The 23,931-nt window shown below is 35.3% G+C and overlaps 1 protein-coding gene across 1 annotated transcript in view; it reads left to right on the top strand.

Annotated features, from left to right (window-relative positions):
- CFAP47 (cilia and flagella associated protein 47) overlaps positions 1-23,931 on the top strand; it is a 409,569-nt gene that overhangs the window by 150,910 nt on the left and 234,728 nt on the right. The window contains 1 exon segment of the mRNA XM_031936608.1: positions 23,425-23,519. Within this exon segment, the coding sequence (XP_031792468.1) occupies positions 23,425-23,519 (95 nt within the window).

Here is a 23,931-nt window from a genome sequence, read left to right as displayed (position 1 = left end):
GCGTGTTTTGTGTCCAATTATGTGATTGATTTTAGAGTATGTGTCATGTGGCGATTAGAAGAATGTACATCCTGTTGCTTTTGGGTGGATAGTTCTCTAGATGTCTGTCAGGTTCATTTGATCCAGTGCTGAGTTCAGGTCCTGCATATCTTTGTTAATTTTCTGTCTTGATGATCTGTCTAATACTATTAGTAGGTTGTTAACATCTCCCACTATTATTGTGTGGGAATTTGTCTTTTTGAAGGTCTCTAAGGACTTGCTTTATTAATCTAGGTGCTCCTGTATTGGGTGTATATTAATTTAAGATAGTTAGGCTTTCTTGTTGAATTGAACCCTTTACTATTATGTAATGCCCTTCCTTGTCTCTTTTGATCTGCTTTGGTTTTGTCTGAGATGTAGATTGCAACCCCTACTTTTATTTTTGTTTTCCATTTGCTTGGTAGATTTTTCTCCATCCATGCTTTTTGAGACTATGGGTGCCATTGCATGAGAAGAGTCTCTTGACAACAGTATACCAATGGGTCTCTGTTCTTTATCCAGCTTACCACTCTGTGCCTTTTAAGTGGGGCATATAATCCCCTTAAATTCAAGGTTAGTATTGATACGTGTGGCTTTGATCCTGTCATCATGATGTTAGCTGGTTACTATGCAGACTTGTTTGTGTGGTTGCTTTATAGTGTCACTTACAGGTGCTTTTGTAATGGCCGGTAATGGTCTTTTCTTTCTATATTTACTGCTTCTTTCAGAAGCCCTTGTAAGGCAGGTCTGGTGGTAACAAATTCCAACATTTGCTTGTCTGAATAGGATCTTATTTCTCCTTTGCTTATGAAGCTTAATTTGGCCAGGTATGAAATCCTGGGTTGGAATTTCTTCTGTTTATGAATATTGAATATTGGCCCCCAATCTCTTCTGGTTTCTGTAGGGTTTCTGTTGAGATGTCTGTTATTAGTGTAATGGACTTCCCTTTGTAGGTGACCTGACCTTTCTCTGTAGCTGCCTTTAACAATTTTTCTTTCATTTTGACCTTGGAGAATCTGATAATTATGTGTCTTGTGGATTATCTTCTTGTGACGTACCTTCAGTAAAGTACTTTAGTAAGAACTTCAGTAAGTTCTCTGCATTTCCTATATTTGAATGTTGGCCTCTCTAGCTAGGTTGGAGAAGTTCTCATAGATGATACCCTGAAATATGTTTTCCAAGTTGTTTACACTCTCCCTCTTTCAGGGACACCAATGAATCACAGATTTGGTCTTTTTATATAACCCCATATTTCTTGGATGTTTTGTTCCTTCCTTTTAATTTGTTTTTCTCTATTCTTGTCTGACTGTCTTTTTTTTTTTTTTTTTTTTAATGGAGTCTTACTCTGTTGCCCAGGCGGGAATGCAGTGGCATGATCTCGTCTCACTGCAAGCTCCACTTCCCGGGTTCATGCCATTCTCCTGCCTCAGCCTCCTGGGTAGCTGGGAATATAGGCACCCACCACCACGCCTAGCTAATTTTTTTGTATTTTTAGTAGAGACGGGGTTTCATTGTGTTAGCTAGTATGGTCTTGATCTCCTGACTTTGTGATCTGCCTGCCTTGGCCTCCCAAGTCTGACTGTCTTATTTCAGAAAGCCAGTCTTCAAGCTCTGAGATTTTCTTTACAGCTTTGTCTATTCTGCTATTAATACTTGTGACTGCATTATGAAATTTTTGTAATATGTTTTTAAGCTCTGTGAGGTCGATTACATTCTTTTCTACACTGGCTATTTTGTCAGTCAGCTCCTGTATTATTTTATTATGAGCCCTAGTTTCCTTGGATTGTGTTTCAACATACTCCTGCATCCCGATGATCCTTATTCCTATCCATCTCTGAATTCTATTTCTGTCATTTCAGTCAACTCAGTCTGGTTCATAATCCTTGAGAAGTGATGCAGTAGTTTGGGGAAAAAAGGCACTCTGGCTTTTTGAGTTGTCAGAGTTCTTGGACTGGTTCTTTCTCATTTTCATGGGCTGATATTTCTTCAGCCTTTAGAGTTGCTGACCTTTGGGTGTTTTTTCTTTTTTCTGTTATCTTATTTTATGACCTTGATGGTTTGATTGTGGTATAAGGTGGATTCAGCTGACTGTCTTCATTTCTGGAAGATTTTAGAAGGCCAGCACTCAGTTATCTACTCCTAGACTGTGTGCTCTAACTCTGGGGAATATGTGTCAGGCCCTAACTTTGTTCTTTGGCTCCTCGAGTTTAAGAATTGACTGCACTGGGTGGGGGTGGAGGATGAGGTGCTCCCAGACTGCTGGTCACCACACTCTGGTGAGTAGTGTCGGCCAAAGCCTTTCATAGTGCGGTGGCAACAGGATCCTTCCTAATTTGTACATGCCAGCAGCAGCACAATGGGGTGCATGCACATCAGCTGCATTAGGGTGCTAGTGGGTGCTGGGGCTCCTGCCTTCATGCAGGTGTTCACTCCAGTGGTGGAGGCAACTTGGCTTTGGAGTGCAAGGAGGCCCCTACTGGTGACTCTGTCTGCTTCTTTCTGCATTTAAATTTTATAATACTTTTTGCTTTGTCTGGAATCTCTTTTCAGTGTCTCTTTATCCTCACAATTCAAGTCTCATTACAGATGTCAGCTCTTCTAGGAAACCTGCCCACAATCTCCCCAAGACTAGATGGGATACATCTTCCTTGTCTTATACTTTATGTAAGCTTATTAAAGTGTTTGTCATATGGTTTTCACTTTTGTTTCTACTTGTTTCTCTCTCCCATAAGAATTTAAGTCCTTTATTGCAGAGGTTTTTCTAGTTTACTATTAGCAAAAATAAAAAATCATAATCACAAAAATATTGAATATTTACTAAGTGTTTGGCTCTATGGTAGGCTGTTTACTCATATTATTTATCACAACACTTGGAACATTATTGTCAAATAAACATCTGTAGAGAGTTTTTATTTCTAATGTTAAAAATATTTATGAGGATAATAAAAATCAAACAAGTCAATATTGTTTGGCAAGGTACTGCACCACCATAGTGTCTGTGATGAGAAGTTATTGTATTAAAATTTGACGTAATATGTACTATGCTAATCAAGCACTAGGACCTTCCAGAGATTTAGACAGGCGAAACTGGAGGGTGGCATGACCATTATGAACTTTGTCATTTATTTATTTTGAAGTTTCCTATGTGTGGAGGGAGGAATAGGATACAATTTTGGACAAAATTAGATTTTTTTAAAAGCTGATATTTCAACAATGGATTTATATATGAAAATAGCTGACAGATATAAAATTGAAATGTTTATTACCTTTACTAGAATCATTTCCATGGCATCCCTGTGCACTGAAAATACATCTCTCCTCACAAAAATTGATTCATCACAGATATTTCATAAGAGTAACTGCATCTAATATGACATAAATCTGTAGTTTTTCATCTGGAGATACAAATAACTCTCTGAACTCTCAACTTTTCTTTATAGTTTGAATTACTCAGTCCCTGTCTCTCTCCCTTTCTCTCTCTTATCAAGTTATTTATTTTGAAATAGTCTAAGTAGTATGTTAGACCTTTTTTTCACACTGCAACTGTTGCATTTTAGTTTTTGAATTATATTTAATTTTATTTTAGATTCAGATGGTACACGTGCATTTTTGTGACATGGATATATTGCCTACCAGTGGGGATTGGGCTTCTAGTGTGCTCATTACCCAAATAGTGAACATTGTATCCAATAGGTAATTTTTCAGTCCTTGACCTCCTCCGACTCTCAACCCTTTTCGAGTCTCCAGTGTCTATCATCTCTATCTTTATATCCATGTGCACCCATTGTTTAGCTCCCACCACAAGTGAGAACACGTGGTATTTGGTTTTCTGTTTCTGTTTCTAAGTTAGTTCACTTACCATAATGGCCTCCAGTTCCATCCATGTTGCTGCAAAGGACATGATTTCATGCTTTTTATTGCTGAGTGTGGGTCGAATTTCAATATACATTTCCTTAAAATACATTTAAATATATAATAGTTAAAGAGCTTAGGTGTTTTGGTGAGATGCCAGTTGGGCATACTAAGAATAAGTCAGAGAATAAACTGATTAGCTAGTTCGTAATTTTTTGTTTAGTAGACATTTTAAAGCAGTGTGGAATAGCATTAAATTAGCCTTTTTCTTATTTTTAGTTTTTGTGAGTGCATAGTAGGTGTATATATTTATGGGTTACATAAGATATTTTGATACAGGCATGCAATATGTGTTAATTACATAATGGGGTATCCATCACCTCAAGCATTTATCCATTGTGTTACAAACAATCCAATTATATTCTTAGAGTTATTTCTAAATGTACAACTATATTATTTTTGACTATAGTCACCCTTTTATGCTGGTAAATACTAGGTCTTATTAATTTTTTCTAACTATTTTTGTACTCATTAACACTCCCCACTTCCCTCCCACTCCTCCAGTACTCTCCCTAGCCTCTGGTAACCATCCTTATACTCTATAGTTTCATAAGTTCAAATGTTTCAGATTGCAGCTCCCACAAATAACAGAACATGCAAAGTCTGTCTTTCTGTGCCTGGCTTATTTCACTTAACATAATGACCTCCAGTTCCATCTGTGTTTTAGTAAATCGCAAGACTTCGTTCTTTTTATGACTGAATGGTTCCCCACCGTGTATATGTATCGCATTTTCTTTATTCATTCATCTCTTGATGAACACTTAATTTGCTCCCAAATCTTGGCTATTGTGAACAGAGCTAAAACACACATGGGAGTGCAGATATCTCTTTGATGTATTGGTTTTCCTTCTTTTGGGGTATGTATCCAGCAGTGGGATTGCTGGATCATATGGTAGCTCAAATTTAGGGTTTTAAGGAACTTCCAAACTGTTCTCCATAGTGATTGTACTAATTTACGTTCCCATCAACAGTGTATGTGGATTCCCTTTTCTCCACATCCTCGCCAGCATTTGTTATAGTCTGACTTTTGGATAAAAGCCATTTTAACTGGGGTGAGATGATATCTCATAGTTTTGATTTGCATTTCTCTGATGATCAATGATATTAAACACATTTTCATACGCCTGTTTGCCATTTGTATGCTTTCTTTTGAGAAATGCCTATTCAAACCTTTTTAGAATCTTTTTAGAATTTAAATTTTTGAATTGTTTTTTCTTTTTATTTGGAGAATGCCCTTGGTATTTTGATAAGGATTGCATGGAATTTGTAGTTTGCTTTGGGCAGTATGGACATTTAAAAGATATTTATTTCCCCAATCCAGGAACATGGGATATCTTTCCATTTTTTGATGTCATCTTGAATTTCTTTCAAAAATGCTTTATCATTTTCATTATAGAGACATTTTGCATCTTTAGTTAAGGAAATTCCTAAGTATTTAATTTTATTTGTGGCTGTTGTAAATGATATCACTGTTTTTAGTTCTCCTTCAAATTGTTTGCTATTGGCATGTAGAAATGCTACTGATTTGTACATGTTGATTTTATAGTCTTCAGCTTTACTGAATTTGTTTTTTATTCTAATGGTTTTTTGGAGGAATCTAGGTTTCTCCAAATGTAAGATCATATCATTTTCAAACAAGGATAATTTGACTTTTCTTTATCAATTTGGATGCTTATTACTTTATTTTGTTGTCTGATTACCTTAGCTAGGATTTACAGTACTTTGTTGAATGACAGTGCTAAAAGTGAGTATCCTTGTGTTCCATATATCAGAGGAAAGGCTTTCATTTATTCCCCATTCAGTATGATGCTAGCTTCGGGTTTGTCATATGTAGCTGTTATTATGTTATGTTCCTTCAATACTCAGCTTTTTGAGGGTTTAAATAAGAGATGTTGAATTTTATCAAATGCTTTTTCAGCATCAATTGAAACGATAATATGTTTTTTATTCTTTATTCTGTTGATATGATGTATCACATTTGTTGATTTGCATATGTTGAACTATCCTTACATCCCAGAGATAAATCCTCCCTGGTCATGATTAATGCTGTTTTTCATGTATTCTTCAATTCAGTTTGCTAGCATTTTGTTGAAGATTTTTGCATCAATATTCATGAGATTTATTGGCCTGTAGTTTCCTTTTCTTGATGTGTCTTTCTCTGGTTTTGGTATCAGGGTAATACTGGCTTTGTAGGATGAGTTTGGAATTGTTCCATCCTCCTCTGTTTTCAGAATAATTTAAATAGGATTGGTATTAGTTCTTTAAGTGTTTGGTAGAATACAGCAGTGAATCCATCAGGTTCTGGGCTTTTCATTACTGGGAGACTTTTTATTATGGCTTCAATCATGTTACTTGTTATTGGTCTGTTTAAGTTTTGGATATCTTCACGGTTCAAAGTTGGTAGGTTATATGTGTCTAGGAATTTGTCCATTTCTTCTAGATTTTCCAATTTATTGGCATATAGTTGCTCATAGTGGCTTCTAATGATCTTTTGAGTTGTTGCAGTATCAGTTGTAATGTCTACTTTTTCATCTCTTATTTCTTTCTTTCTTCTCTCTTTTTTTCTTAGATGGTCTGTCTAAAGATTTGTCAATTTTGTTTACCTTTTCAACACATCAGCTTTTTTAAAATTTTTATTTATTTATTTATTTATTTTTTGGCATGGAGTCTCGCTCTGTCGCCCAGGCTGGAGTGCAGTGGCGTGATCTCGGCTCACTGCAAGCTCCGCCTCCCAGGTTCATGCCATTCTCCTGCCTCAGCCTCCTGAGTAGCTGAGACTACAGGTGCCTGCCACCATGCCCAGGTAATTTTTTTTTTTTTTTTTAGTAGAGATGGGGTTTCACCGTGTTAACCAGGATGGTCTCAATCTCCTGACCTCATGAGCTGTCAGCCTCAGCCTCCCAAAGTGCTGGGATTACAGGCATGAGTCACTGCTCCCGGTCCACATCAGCTTTTTATTTTGTTGATCTTTTGTTTTATTGTTTTCATTTTAAATGAATTTATTTCTGCTATGATCTTGATTATTTCTTTTTTTCTACTAATTTTGGGCTTGTTTTGCTCTTGCTTTTCTAGTTTTTTAGTATGCATCATTAGGTTGTTAATTTTAAATTTTCCTGTTTTTAAGGCAGGCACTTATAGCTATAAAATTCTCCCTTATTACTGTTTTTGATGTATCCCATAGGCTTGGTATGTTGTTTCCATTATAATTTGTTTCAAGAAAGTTTTCAATTGCCTTTGTAATTTCTCCATTAATACATTGGTCATTGAAAATATATTGTTTAATTTCTATGTATTTGTATACTTTCCAAAGTTTATCTCATTATTCCTTTCTCATTTTATTCCATTGTGTTCAGGGAAGATGCTTGATATGATTCATTTTTTAAAAAGTTTTAAGACTTTTTGTGCCTTCACATATAGTCTATTTTTGAGAATGATCCATGTGCTGAGGAAAACAATGTGTATTCTGTAGCCTTCAGATTAAATGTTCTATAACTGTCTATTAGGTCCATTTTGTCTATAGTGCAGATGAAGTCTGATGTTTCTTTGTTGATTTTCTGTCTGAAAGAGCTGTCAAATGTTGAAAGTGGGGTGTTGAAGTCTCCAGCTATTATTATATTGGGTTATATCTCTCTCTTAAGCTCTAATAACATCTGCTTTACATATCTGGGTGCTCCAGTGTTTGGTGCATATATATTTGCAATTTTTTTGCCTCTTGCTGAATTGACCAATTTATCATTATATAGTGACCTTCTTTGTCTCTTCTGATAGTTTTTGTCTTGAAATCTATTTTGTCTGATGGAAGTATAGGGACTCCTGCTCATTTTTGGTTTCCACTGGTGTGAAATATTTTTTCCACCCCTTTATAATTTTAGTCTATGTGTATCTTTATAGGTGAAGTGTGTTTCTTTGCATCATCAAATCATTGAGCATTGTTTTTTATTATCTATTCAGCCACACTGTATGTATTGATTGGAGAGTTTAGTTCATTTACATTCAATATTATTATTGATAAGTAGTTATCAATTTTGCCATTTTTCTGCTTGTTTTCTGGTTGTTTTTTGGTCTTCTCTTTCTTCTTTCTTTCCTTTCTGTCTTCTTTTAGTGAGGGTGATTTTCTCTGATTCTGTGATTTATTGTTTTGCTTCATATTTTTTGTGTATCCATTGCATGTTTTTTGGTTTGAAGTTACCATTAGGCTTGCAAATATTGTCTTACAACCCATTATTTAACTTGATAACAACTTAACACTGCTTGCCTAAACAAGCAAGTCAGAAGAAAGCCCTTAAGAACTCTATGTCTTAACTTCATCCCTCCCCATCTTCTGAACTTTTTATTGTTTCTTTTTATATTGTATAGTACTGTCTGTGTCTTGTAATGTTTTTATAGTTATTGGTTTTAATTGACTTATCGTTCATTCTTGATACATTGAAAGTGGGGTTTACATACCACTTACAATGTTATTATATTCTGCATTTTTCTGTGTACTTATTATTACTAATTTGTTTAGTACCATCAGATGATTTTTTCTTGCACATTAACGTCCTCTTCTTTCTGATTGAATTACTCCTTGTAACATTTCTTGTAGAACAGGTATGGTGTTAATGAAATCCCTAAGCTTTTGTTTGTCTGATAAACTCTTTATTTCTCCTCCATGTTTGATGGACATTTTTGCTGAATATAGTATTCTAGAGCAAAAGGTTTTTTTGTTTTTCTTCCTTTTCCCGTTTATTACTTTAAATATGCCATGCCACTCTGTCCTGGCCTGTAAGGTTTCCACTGAAAAGTCCACTGCCAGATTTATTGGAGCACAATTCTATGTTATTTGTTTCTTTTCTCTTACTGCTTTTAGGATTCTGTCTATATCCTTGATCTTTGGGAGTTTGATTTTTAAATTGCTGGGGGTAAGTCTTTGGGTTAAATTTGTTTGCTGTTCTATAGCCTTCTTATACTTGGATATTGATATCTATCTCTAGGTTTGGGAAGTTCTCTGTTATTCTCCCTTTGAATAATCTTTATACCCATATCTCTTTCTCTACCTCCTCTCTAATGTCAACAAACCTTAGATTTGCCCTTTTGAGGTTATTCTCTAGGTTTTGTAGACATGCTACTTTTTTTTTCATTTTTCTTTTATCTCTGCTGACGGTATATATTTAAATAGCCTATCTTCAAGCTCAGTAATGCTTTCTTTTGCTGATCAATTCTGATATTAAAGGACTTTGATGCATTTTTTAGTATGCCAATTGCATGTTTCAGCTCCAGAATTCTGCTTGATTCTTTTTAATTATTTTAGTCTTTGTTAAACTTACCCAATAGAATTCTGAATTCCTTCTCTATATTATCTTGAATTTCTCTGAGTTTCCTCAAAACATCTATTTTGAATTATGTGTCTAAATGGTCACCTATCTGTGTTTCTCTGTGATTTGTACTTGGTGATTCATTTAGTTCATTTGGTGAAGTCATGTTTTTCTGAATAGTACTGATGCTTGTATATGTTCTTCGGTGACTGGGCATTGAAGAACTCAACATTTATTGTACTATTCTCAGTCTGGGCTTGTTTGTACCCATCCTTCTTGCAGTAGCTTTCCTGATACTCAAAAGGACTTCAATGTCATGTTCTAAGCTGTATCTGCTTTAGGGGGCACCCCACACCCAGCAATGTTGTGGTTCTTGCAGACTCATAGAGCTATTGCCTTGATGGTCTTGGATAAAATCCAGAGGAATTTTCTGGATTATCAGGCAGAGACTCTTGTTCTCTTTCTTTACTTTCTCCCAAGCAAATGAAGTCTTGTTCTCTGTTCTGAGACACCTGGAGCTAAGGGTGTAGTGACACAGACACCTCTGTAGTTGCTAGTCTTAGGACTGTGGTGAGCACAGCACTGGGTCTTACCCAAGGCCTGCTGTAACCACTCCCTAGCTACTGCTTATGTTTGCTCAAGGTCCTGGGTCTCTACAATCATCAGGTGGCAAAGCCATCTAGGCTTATTCCCTTCTTTTCAGGGTGGTGAGTTCCCCCAGGTCCCAAGTGTGTCCTGGGGTACTGTTCAACAGCCAGGGACTAAAGTCGGAAACCTTTATAGTCTACCTGGTGCCCTGTTGTATTGCAGCTGAGCTGGCACTAAAACCATAAGACACAGTCCTTCCCACTCTTTCCTCCCTTTTCCAAATGCAGAGGAGCCTTACCCTGTGGTCACCACCACAGGCCCACAGTGAGTACTGCCAGACACTGATGTTTTTTTAGCCCCGAGGGCTCTTCAGTAAGCTTGTAGTGACTTCTGCATGGACTGGGACTTCCCCTTCAGGACTGTGGATGCCCTTTTGTCCCAGAGCAGGTTAAGAAATGCCATCCAAGAGTCAAGTTCTGGAATTGGGGACTCCAGGAGCCCACTTGGTGCTCTACCCACTGTGGTCATGCTGCTGTCTCAGGTGCAAGACAAAGTTCTCTTTACTGTTTCCTCTGCTTTTCTCAGGTGAAAGTGGCTAACCCCCATAGCCACCACACCTGGGGTGTGCTGAGTCTCACCTGAATCCAGCAAGTCTCAGAGTCTCATCCAAGTTCCTCAACATTGTACCTGGGTATTGCTGCTGGTTTTTTCAGGGCCCAAGGCCTCTTTGGTTAGCAGTTGGTGAATCCTGCCAAGACTAGGACGTTCCTTTCATGGCAGTGGGTTCCCTTCTGGCTCTTGATGTGTCTAGAAGTGGTGTCCAGGAGCTAAGTTGTAGAAAGAAGACCTCACAACTCTGAAAAGTTCCTTATCCTGCTGTGCCTGAACTGGTATTGAAGATGCAAGACAGGGTTCTCCCAACTCTTCCCTCTCTTCTCAGGTGGAGGGAAGGAATCTCCTTTGGAGCCGCAAACTGTGCAGCATGGGGGTTAGGGAAGAGGTGATGCCAACACTCCTTTATCTCTGCCTATGCTGGTGTCCCAATAGGTTGCAGCCCCCAAGTCCTCTGGCTCTGAGTCCAGTTCAGCACTAGGACATGCCTAGGAGTTGCCATCCTTGTGGCCTATATGGCCTTTCAAGTTCATCTAGGGTCCAAGAGGACTTAAGTCTGTGGTGAGCCTTGTGCAAACTCAAATTTTGACCACTGTGATTGGTGATTCCCTTCTGGCTATGCCTGGTTTGTATGTTCCCCCTGTGGCTTGTCATCAACTGAGTTCGGTCCAGTTTGTTTTCTATTATCATAGGGCAGCACTGAGTTCAGTACTTCACAATTGCTGCAATATCCCTCTCCCTAGTGCACAGAAATGCTCTCTGCCCCACACTGCAACTGCCAAGGCTTAGGGGAGGGATGGTGTCCTCAATTTAAGACCAGTTTTCCTACCTCTTCATTGCCTCTTTTAGTGATATGAACTTAAAGCCAGGTACTGTGAGTGTTCACCTCATTTTTGCTTCTTATGGAGGTGTTTCTTTTGTGTAGATAGTTGTTAAATTTGTGTCTTTGCTGGGGAATGATCAGGAGAGCCATTTATTCTGCTATCTTGCTCCACCCTCGATTCATAAAAAATATTTTTTTTTAACATTTTAGGAATACTCACAATTGCATTGAACACAACAGGGAACTCAGAACAATGAATGTATATAATAGAATTTAGTATAATGAGTGTGACATTTCAAAATCCATAATAAACATTAGTTCACTCAGTAAATAGGGCTAGATCAATTGGCTGATACTTTGGAATACAGGTAAAATTATCTCTGTATTACATACCACATACCAAAAATGCATAAATAAATAAATACCAAGATTGTAAATAACTTGAAGGAAAAATAAGTGAATCATTATCTGATTTTTGTATGATAATTTATTTAAAATAATCCTCACAAGGACAGAAACCACTAAAACTGTCATTTGGTTCACAAATATCTATTAATCACCAATTTATATGTTTAGCACTGTTCTAGGGATTAGAGATGTAGTAGTGAACAAAAGAGCCCAAATCCCTTCTATCATCAGATAAATTCTAGTAAAAAGAAGCAAGTCAGCTGCATAGACCTTGGAAATTAATGTAGTCTCTTGAGTAGCAAGTGGAAATTTTTATCACTCACAATACATTCACAAGTTGATTAAATAAAATTTCTATTATCTTTATAATTGGAACCCTTGGTTGCTTATTGAACTGAAAAAAATCAATAGAATTATAAATATTATATAAATATATACACACATACACATATAATTTAGCATTTTTTATATTTTTTATATATATTTTTATATATATTTTTCATATGTTTATTCACGAACTGTTTTATCAATGTTTTGTCAATGTTTTATCAATGTTTCCATGCCTGACTCCAGTGATTTCCAATTTAGCTTTCTTCTGTCTTTAATCCCATTATCAGGACAAACTGTCATCCTTTGTAATGGTCAGAGAAATAACCGTGTTTGTGATATCATTGTAAACAGAAAGTTAAGAAATGTGAGAGACAAGCAACTATCATATTCCATAATGTTCAAGGTTATTGTGTAGATAATTCATTTTTGAAGAATTCTACCTTTTAATGTATTGTCTAAATAGTACTCTCATTTCCTCTCACCTTCCTCCCTCAGTGTCATCATTTTTGCTACATTTACTATGCCTACATTATAAATATGTGTAACACTTACATTCTGTTACTACTATTCAACCACGTGTAATGTTACCAGGAACTTCCATTTTTACTGCATTTTACTATTAGATGGATAAATACCATAATAATTTTCTTTTTCTTTTTTTCGCTTTTGTTTTATTTTTCCCTTCAAAATTATTATTATTATTATTATTTTATATTATACTTTAAGTACTGGGTACATGTGCAGAATGTGCAGTTTTGTTACATAGGTACACACGTGCCATGGTGGTTTGCTGCACCCATCTACCCGTCACCTACATTAGGTATTTCTCCTAACGTCATCCCTCCCCTAGGCCCCCAACCCCTGGCAAGCCCTGGTGTGTGATATTTCCCTCCCTATGTCCATGTGTTCTCATTGTTCAACTCCCACTTATTTGTGAGAACATGCAGTGTTTGGTTTTCTGTTCATGTGATAGTTTGCTGAGAATGATGGTTTCCAGCTTCATCCATGTCCCTGCAAAGGACATGAAATCATCCTTTTTGTGGCTGCATGGTATTCCATGGTATATATGTGCCACGTTTTCTTTATCTAGTCCATTATTGATGGATATTTGAGTTGGTTCCAAGTCTTTGCTATTGTGAATAGTGATGCAATAAACATACGTGTGCGTGTGTCTTTATAGTAGAATGATTTATAATCCTTTGGGTATATACCCAGTAATGAGAATGCTGGGTCAAATGGTATTTCTAGTTCTAGATCCCTGAGAAATTGCCATACTGTCTTCCACAATGGTTGAACTAATTTACACTCCTACCAACTGTGTAAGCATTCCTATTTCTCCACATCCTCTCCAGCATCTGTTGTTTCCTGACTTTTTAATTTAATGATTGCCATTCTAACTGGCATGAGATGGTATCTCTTTGTGGTTTTGACTTTCATTTCTCTGATGACCAGTGATGATGAGCATTTTTTCGTATAACTATTGGCTGCACAGATGTCTTCTTTTGAGAAGTGTCTGTTCATATCCTTTGCCCGCTTTTTGATGGGGTTGTTTTTTTCTTATAAATTTGTTTAAGTTCTTTGTAGATTCTGGATTTTAGACCTTTGTCAGATGAATAGATTGCAAGTATTTTTCTCCCATTCTGTAGGTTGCCTGTTCACTCTGATGATAGTCTCTTTTGCTGTGCAGGAAGTTTTTAGTTTAATTAGATCCCAGTTGTCAATTTTGGTTTTTGTTGCATTGCTTTTGATGTTTTAGACATGAAGTCTTTGCCTATGCCTATGTCCAAAATGGTATTGACCAGATTTTCTTTGAGGGTTTTTATGGTTTTAGGTTTTATGTTTAAGTCTTTAATCCAACTTCAATTAATTTTTGTATAAGGTGTAAGGAAGGGGTCCAGTTTCAGTTTTCTGCTTATGGCTAGCCAATTTTTCCAACAACATTTATTAAATAGGGAACCTTTTCCCCATTGCTTGTTTGTGTCAGGTTTGTCAAAGATCAGATGGTTGTAGATGTGTGGTATTATTTCTGAGGCCTCTGTTCTGTTCCATTGGTCTATATCTGTTTTGGTACCAGTACCATGCTGTTTTGGTTACTGTAGCCTTGTAGTATAGTCTGAAGTCAGGTCACATGATGCCTCCAGCTTTGTTCTTCTTGTCCAGGATTGTCTTGGCTATGTGGGCTCTTTTTTGGTTCCATATGAAGTTTAAAGTAGTTGTTTTCAATTCTGTGAAGAAAGTCAGTGGTAGCTTGATGGGGATAGCATTGAATCTATAAATTACTTTGGGCAGTATGGCTGTTTATATGATATTTATTCTTCCTATCCATAAGCATGGAATGTTTTTCCATTTGTTTGTGTCCTCTCTTACTTGCTTGAGCAGTGGTTTGTAGTTCTCCTTGAAGAGGTCCTTCACATCCCTTGTAAGTTGTATTCCTAGGTATTTTATTCTCTTTGTAGCAATTGTGAATGGCAGTTCACTCATGATTTGGCTCTCTGTTTGTCTATTATTGGTGTATAGGAATGCTGGTTATTTTTGCACATTGATTTTGTATCCTGAGACTTTGCTGAAGTTGCTTATCATCTTAAGGAGATTTTGGGCTGAGATGATGGGGTTTTCTAAATATACAATCATGTCATCTGCAAACAGAGACAATTTTCCTTCCTCTTCCTATTTGAATACCCTTTATTTCTTTCTCTTGCCTGATTGCCCTGGCCAGAACTTCCAATACTATGTTGATAAGGAGGAGTGAGAGAGGGCATAATAATTTTATTTTTCTAACCACTTCAAGAATTTATATTCTCTTAGTTCTCTTTGTAACTATGTTAGTGTGATTTATATGTGAATCGTATCTTACTAAATGTAAAATTTAGGGTTTATTATATTTCTCTGTACACTGTGCACAGTGCTCCCACTATGTTATGCCTATAAAGTAGCTGTGAAAAACTAAGATCAGCCTGATAACTCCTCCACTGTAAGTGAATTGCTTTGCTTTGTTCTGCACTTTTTTATATTCTCAAAATGAGTGAGGTTTTGAAGGATTTAAAACCTATTCTAAAATATACATTTCTTTGTAAATTTGGCATAGAAGATATTTTAGGTGCTCATTTAAATTCTACAATATTGCCTGAAACTGAGATATAAAGATGTTTGTTAAAATATTCTATTGACATAGATGCTCTTGTATTATACCTGATATTTTTGTATAATCTTAAACAAAGCATATTTAACATTTAATTATTAAGTATGGTATTTGCTATATGATTATTTTGTAGATTATTTTCATTACATCCTGAAAGTTGTCTCCTCTCTTTAGTTTTTCTAGGAATTTTATTATGAATAATGTTGAATATACATATTAATTTGGCAAATTAAATTTATTTAAAAATGTGAATTAACCTTGCATCCTGGCACAAACTCAAATTTTCCATGATAGTTAAATTATTTTTATATAACTTACCAGAAATGATTTACTGTTATTTTAGTTGATTGCTTTAACTTACTTGAATGATAGTCTGCAATTTTTTCTACCATTTTATTTTCTTTTAACACAGTTAATGCAAACCTTAGACAATTACCTGGAGAACATTCTTTTTTTTGGAGACACTGAACGAGTTTCTGTATTAGTGACATTTCTTCTTTTTCGAATTTTATAGTATTCCCTGATAAGACCATCTAGATTTTTTTCTTTGTGAGATGATTTTAAATAACAAGTTAATTGTTTAATTGTTACAGGATTATTCTTATTTTCCGTTTCTCCTAGAGTGAGATTTTGTAACATATTTTCATGAAATTAATGAGCTTTATCTAAGATTTTTTAAATATTAGCACAAAATTATTCATAAATTATTGTATCTGTTCTATTATATGCAACTTCTGTAATTGATTTCTTTTTATTTTCAATATTTTTTCTTATAGCATCTTCTGTTTTAATTCAATCTTTCTCCATAGCAGTTTTTCGCTTGATACTGAAAATATTTTACTGAAAATATTTTACTTAATTTCCAGTTTATTGGTCACTTATATAGAAATTCTATCAAGTATTATATGCATTACTTTATATCACATTTCATGTGGCTCATAACTATTATATGCGGCTGATCGTATAATGATTTAGAGTTCACATATCTTCATAACTCAGCTACCTTTACAAGCAAGACTATCTATGTCTGCATTAAAGAATATACCACACTGCATTTCAGAAGTGTTTCAAAACAAAATTCGAAAAGCCCTATGTTATGTTTTATGAAGATAGACATGGAAATCTGAAATTACTAGCAAACAGAATCCAGCAATATAGAAAAAGAATAAAATATAGGCCGGGCGCGGTGGCTCAAGCCTGTAATCCCAGCACTTTGGGAGGCCGAGACGGGCGGATCACGAGGTCAGGAGATCGAGACCATCCTGGCTAACACGGTGAAACCCCGTCTCTACTAAAAAAAAAATACAAAAACTAGCCGGGCGAGGTGGCGGGTGCCTGTAGTCCCAGCTACTCGGGAGGCTGAGGCAGGAGAATGGCGGGAACCCGGGAGGCGGAGCTTGCAGTGAGCTGAGATCCGGCCACTGCACTCCAGTCCGGGCGACAGAGCAAGACTCTGCCTCAAAAAAAAAAAAAAATATATAATCAGGAGATGAAATCTATCTTAGGAGTACAAAGTTGTTTTTACATAAATGCCAGTCCATGTAGTACATCATATTAATGAAATAAAAATGAAGAAAAAGGAATATTTCAATGGACACAGTAACAGCAAAATTATGTATCTAGCAAGAGACTTGTATGAAGAACATATAAAAAACACTTACAAGTCAGTGATAAAAAGACAACCCAATTTAAAAATGTGCAAAATATTTGAATAGACATTTCTAAAAGGAAAATAAGTAAATGACCCACAAGCACATTAAAAGATGTTCAGCATAATTAGTAATTTGGCAAATGCAAAGCAAAATCACAGTAAGTTAGCATTTGGCACCAACTTCTGTAACTAAAATTTTTAAAAAGTCAAATGTAAAAGCTTCTGCACGGCAATGGATACAATCAACAAAGTAAAGAGACAACCCACAGAAATGGGAGAAAAAATTTGCAAAATATTCATCTGATAAGGGGTTAATAACCAGAATATATAAGGAGCTCAAACAATTCTGTAGGAACAAAAAATTTAATAATCTGATCAAAAAATGGGCAAAAAAATTTGAATAGATATTTCTCAAAAGAAGACATACAAATGGTAAATAGGCACATGAAAAGGTGCTCAACATCATTGATCATCAGAGAACTGCAAATCAAAACTACAGTGAGATATCATTTAACCATAGTTAGAATGGCTTGTATCCAAAAGACAGGCAATAAAAAATGCTGGTGAGGATGTGGAGAAAAGGGAGTCCTTGTACACTGTTGGGGGCAATGTAAATTAATATGATCACTATGGAGAACAGTTTGGAAGTTCCTCAAAAAACTAAAAATTGAGCTACAGTATAATCCAGGAATCCCACTGCTGGGTATATATTCAAAAGAGAGGAAACCAGTATATTGAACAGATATCTGCACTTAACAATTTGTTGCAGCACTGTTCACCATAGCTAAGATTTGGAAGCAACCTAAGTGTCCATCAGCAAATAAAGAGATAAAAAAAATGTGGTACATACACACAATGGGGTACTATTCAGCCATAAAAAAGAACGATATCCTATCGTTTACAACAAGATGAATGGAACTGGAAATCATTATGTTAAGTGAAATAAGCCATGCACAGATAAACAAACATTGCATGTTCTCACTTATTTGTGGAATCTAAATATCAAAACAACTGAAGTCATGGACAGAGAGTAGAAGAATGGTTACCACGGACTGGGAAGGGTAGTAGGAGGCTGGGGGAGGTGGGGATAGTTAATGGGTACAAAAAAGAATAGCTAAAAAGAATCAGACCTACTATTTGATAGCACAGCAGGGTGACTATAGTCAATAACAACTGTACTTGTTAAAATGATGTTATCAGATTGTTTGCAACTCAATGGATAAATGCTTGAAGAGATGGATGCCCCATTCTTCATGATGTGCTTATTTCACATTGAATGCCTATATCAAAACATCTCATGTATCCCATAAATATATGCACCTACTATGTAGCCACAGAAATTAAATTTATTAGTTTAAAAAATAAAGACTGTAACAAGTGTTGGCAAGGATTCATAGAAATCGGAAACTTCATATGTTGCTAGAAGGATTGTAAAATGATGCAACCACTTTGCAAAACTGTTTGGCAGTTTCTCAAAATGTTAAAATTAGATTAACTAATGAGAGAGGTTATGCATGCATGGAGGCAGGGAGTATATGGGAACTCTCTGCCCTTTTTGAACAATTCTGCCGTGAATGCAAAACTACTATAAAAAAAAAAGTCTCTTGAGAAATAGATTAGCAATATGATTCAACAAGTGTACTCATTGGTTTATACTCAAGATAATTGAAAATATATGATTACAAAAAACTTTTACATAAATGTTCACAGCAGCATTTTTCATAATAGCCAAAAATTAGAAACACAAATGTCCATAAAGAAAATGTGGTATATTCCCAAAGTGGAATGTTGTTTAGCAATAAAAGGAAATGAAATACTTATACATTCTGCAACATGAATGAACCTTGAAAATGTTATGCTAAATAAAAGACAGCAGAACACAAGAGGGCACATATTTTATAATTGTATTTCTATGACGTGTCCATAATAGGCAACTCCATAGTGATGGAAAGTAGATTCATTTATGTCCATGGTATGAGGGGAAGCGAGAAATGAGAAGTGACAGTTAATGAGTATCGAGTTTCTTTATGTGTTGATAAAAATATTTTAAAAGCAGATAGTAGTGATGATCACACAGCTATATGACTATACTAAACAACAATGAATTGAACAATTGAATTGCATGAAATTTGTGTTATGTGAATTATATCTTAATATAACTTTCATAAAAATGTACTATTATAGTCATCTAACATAAAATTCATGTAACAATTATATTCATAAGTAAATTGCCTTATTTTTTCTAAAATTTCTGATTAAATTTTGTGTTTAATAAACACATCTCTAATTCATAATACTATAAAGAACAGTATTTTTATTACTACTTAAATATACCTGAATATCAGAAGTGATGTAATGTAAAACTGGATAAAAACATAACTTCCAAATTAAAAGTTTTGAAAATGTGCGGAGCATCACTTGGATTTTCTGATTTCTGACAAATGACAACTATATGAGAGTGCTGGTTCTCTCTCCAAAAAAAACCACCATTGACCAACACGTCTCAGATGATAATATGAATACTTGGAGATTTTGTTAACATGCTTTTATATGTTGCTAGGTGTTGGGTGAGTCCAGAAATTCTGCATTTTCAACAAGCTTCCATTTGATGTAGGTGCTGCTGATTCACTTAGCTCACTTTGGGTAGCAAATCCTTAGAGGGAGTATAGAAAAGAGAGTAGCTTATATCAGAGGAACTATCATAAAAGCAGAGAAAATCCTTGATATATCAAAGCTGTGATAAACTGTGATGAGGGCTTGGCAGCAGCCTTGAGTATAAAAGACAAGATACAGGCGTAGGATCAGAGATTAGAGAAGAGCTTTGAAGTTTTGTCTTTACTTTTTCACAACATCGCCTTGGAAGAATCATTGTCATCCTATTCTTACTGAGAGCCTTGTTTGAACATCTACAGCCCATGTCTACTGGTATTCAACAAGTAATAATATCAAAGCAGATTCAAAGTTGTGATGGGTTGAACAAAAATAGGTGCCCTGGTTTCTACCCAGGGAGATAGAGAACTGGAAACTGTTTTCTCCCACCCTTATAACAACAACGAAGGTCAGACCAACAGCAAATTCTCTATTTTTCTTGAACCTTAACATAAAGCTGAGATTGTAGGACAACAAAGGGTGAGTTGGTTTTTACTGGAAGAAATGAGATGATAGCAATGGTCTACTTGTAGATAGAGATAGACACCATTAAGAATAGTTGAGTTAGGGTGATTGGTGTATTGGTAGAGGCCAAGTATACACTACTGAGAGATCATGAAGCTCCTAGTGGCCACAGTTATAGATTCTGCATCTTCTTGCAGGTGTTTACTCCACAAACTTCACCTGTTGCTCACAGAAATGACTAAAGTGAGTCTGGAGAATGTGCACTCCTTAGTACCTAGTGTAGGGGCAGGCAGTTCACTCTGACTTCTGTATAGCTGTCTTAGTCCATTTAGTGTTGCTATAACAGAATACTACAGATTGGGTAATTTATAAACAATAGAAGTTTATTTGGGGCATGACTTTGGAGGCTGGAAAGTCCAAGATAATTAGGTTGCATTTGATGAGAGCCTTCTTGCTGCATTATTACATTGTGGTCGGCATCCCATAGCTAGAGAAGATGATAAAAAGTAAGAGCATGCAAGAAAGAGAGAAAAAGAGGGCCAAACTCCCAACGTAACTAACATACTCCTGAGATAACAGCATTACTCAGTTCATGAAGCCAGAGTTCTCATGATCTAATTGCCTCCTAAAAGTCCCACCTCTATTGGTTGGTATTAACCATTGAAATGGCAATGAAATTTGAACATGAGATTTAAAGGGGACATTCAAACCATAGCAATACCTTATAGAACAGATGTGTTCATCTATGTTAATTTAAGGACAACACATACCGTCACCCAAAGGGCTCTGGTGAATACTAATTGCAGTTTCAAAAAAAAAAAAAAAAAAAGGAAAGAAAGAAAGAAAAAGGAAAAAAAAAGAAAATAACAAACCACCTCTTGCCCCAAGAAAGGGACTGGAATTCAACATTTCTGTCAAGTAGAAAATCCTAAACAATCTATAAAAATCTCCTAGAAATACTTATGCATTTATCAAGGTCAGAGGATATATGATCACTATACAATTAAATTAAATTATATTTCTATATATTGGCAGTAAACAATTTGAATTTAAAATAAAAATATACCATTTAACATAGAAGAACTAGTTAAGTATCTAATATTAAGTACTTACTATGAATATGTATAACAAAATAAGTTAGAGATATATATGCTATAAACTACAAAACACTGATGAAAGCAATCGATGAGAACTCAATAGAGAAATACATAGTATGCACATGGTGTTGGAAGACTAAATGTTGTTAGACTATCAAATTGATCTACAGATTCAATTCAATTCCAGTGAAAATACCATCACATATTCTTATAGATAGATATAAATAAGTTGGCTCTAAAATGTATATATAAAGGCATTGCCATTAAAATAGCCAAAACAATTTTGAAAAGGTGGAAGAAATTTTGAAACTACAATAATTAAGACTGGGTGGTATTGACAAAATAGATGCATAGATCAAAAGAATAGAATTGAGAGACAAGAAATATATCTACACAAATATAATCAACTGGGTGTTTTTGCTTACAAAAGTGCAAAAGCAATTAAATCAAGTAAGGCTAGTGTTTTCAATAGGTAGTACTTGAATAATTGGAGGTGCATATGTAAAAGAATGAGCATTGACCTGTACCTCACACTTTGTACTAAAATTATCTCAAAGTAGATCATAGATCTAAATATAAACCCACACAACTTTTATATACATACATATATATACACATGTATACATGTATATACATATCTATATGTATTGGACTTTACCATATTAAAATTTCTGCTTTGTGAAAGATACTATTGAGAGAATGAAAAGACAAGCTACAGACTGGGGGAAAATATTTTTGAATATTATATTCCACAAATTTATTGCATGCAGAATACATAAAGAACTCTCCAACAAGAAAATAAACAACCAAATTTGAAAAGTAGTCAAAATTTCTGAAAAGATACATCACCAAAAAAAGACAGAGAGATAGAAAAAAGGCATATATAAGTTGCTCAGTACAATTACTGTAAAATCCACAAATCTCTTTTCCAGCTATTTCACCAAAATACATTAGAATTACCAAACATTGTATGTTCTCACTTGTAAGTGGGAGCTAAGCTATGAGGACGCAAAGGCATAAGAATGATACAATGGACTTTGGGGACTCGCGGGGAAAGGGTGAAAAGGGAGTGAGGGATAAAAGGCTACAAATTGGGTTCAGTGAATACTACTTGGGTACTGGGTGCAACAAAATCTCACAAGTCACCACAAAGAACTTCCTCATGTAATCAAATACCACCAACTCCCCCCAGAACCTATGGAAATAAACAAATTTTTTAAAAAAGAATTGCTGATCACAGTAAGCCCTACATGAGATAGTTCATAGTGGATTTTCATAATTGCCTCTAAACTGAAGACAAACCAAATGCCCTTCAATTGATGAATGAATACCTCATCTCTGTGACATCCATGAAATACAGCACTATTCAACAATGAAAATAGCAACAACTATTGATTCACACAACATGGGTGCATCTTAAATGAATTTCACTAAGTAAAAGAAGCCAAAACAACAAGACCCCCACAAGACGACATATTGATATTGTGTGATTCAAGTTTTATGGCATTTTGGTAAAGGTGAAGATGTTGAGATTAAAAACACATCAGTGTTTGCCAGGTGCTAACAGATGAGGGTAGAGATTGACTACAATGGTGAAGCCCCTTGGAATTTTGGGGGTGATCACACTTTTCTATATGGAAATGTGATGGCAGGTACATGAAAATGTGTTCCTCAAGTTCCTATAAGTGTGTACCACAAAGAGTGAATGCTAGTGTAAGTAATTTTATAAAATCAACCAAGATATATAAGTAATTAAGGACAAAATGCAGGCTGTGACAAATGAATATAACTGGGTTACAAATGTTGGACAACCTCACTGATGGTAATGAAAAAGAAATGAGCTTATTTAATTGTAAAGAAATATGACTGTATAGTCTAAGACTAAAGGTGTAAAAAACTATACAAACACACCTTACTCTAGTTTTTCACAGGGGTATGGCTTTGCAATTCTGAAAGCACTGTATATACATCCTAGGGTTTAACCAATACATAAAAATATTTTAGATAATGAGATTGAGATTTTTCACTGTTGACAAAATAAGGTGGGGCGGGTATCATAATGAATTCTGTGGTCCTGAGTTGTGATTGGTGGAGTTGGAAATAACGGGATAACAATTAGTTGTTGCTGTATTGTTATGTATTCATTGACTTCTGATTGGGGGATTTTTTTTTAATTCGTTGTTTTCCTGTTATGGAATTGATTTTCCTGCAACAAGATTTTAAGCTCCTTCAAGGCAATTTCTGTCCCTCCTCTAATGTCTGTACAAGACAAGGATGTGCTATCTGGTGGATACAGTCTATATCCATTGCTAACTGACTCTCTATCAGTGTAAAAGGCTAGCAAATTACCTTTATCAGATCAAAAGTTATCATTGCTTCCAGTCCATAGAAAAATAAATATTAACTATAAAAGTGAAATATTTTGCTTTTATTGATAGCTTTGGGTGGCAAATATACATTCAGAGAAGCGCATTTTACTTAGCTAAGAGAGTATATCTTATATTCTCACTACGCACATATACACAAAATAGTGACTATGTGAAGTGATTAATATGTTAATTAGCTTGATTTTGGGAATCACTACACAAGGTGTACTTATATCAAAACATAATTTATGTTCTAAATACATATTCTCTTTATTTGGCAATTATACATCAAAGTTGGACAAAAAAGAGAAGCACATGTAGGTTATCATTATTCAGCCAACTGGCAATGTGCATTTAAAATCATTAATTCGATTACATTGAATCTTATATCAAAAATGTTATTTATAAGTTTCTATCAGGAAATAATACTTTGAAAAATACAAAGGTTGTTTGCTATGCATTAGTTGAAAATCCTTAGTGATCTGTGTTTGCTAGACTGATTTTGTGATGATATGCTGTAGAAATCCTATAGAAATGTTCAATGTCATAGCTTCTCAGATGAAAAAGTACTGGAAATTG

The sequence above is a fragment of the Piliocolobus tephrosceles genome, chromosome 12 (assembly GCF_002776525.5).
Source record: "Piliocolobus tephrosceles isolate RC106 chromosome 12, ASM277652v3, whole genome shotgun sequence".
NCBI classification, from domain to species: Eukaryota; Metazoa; Chordata; class Mammalia; order Primates; family Cercopithecidae; genus Piliocolobus; species Piliocolobus tephrosceles.
The sequence above is the reverse complement of the archived record's forward strand: the minus strand, read 5'-3'. Positions and strand labels throughout refer to the sequence as shown.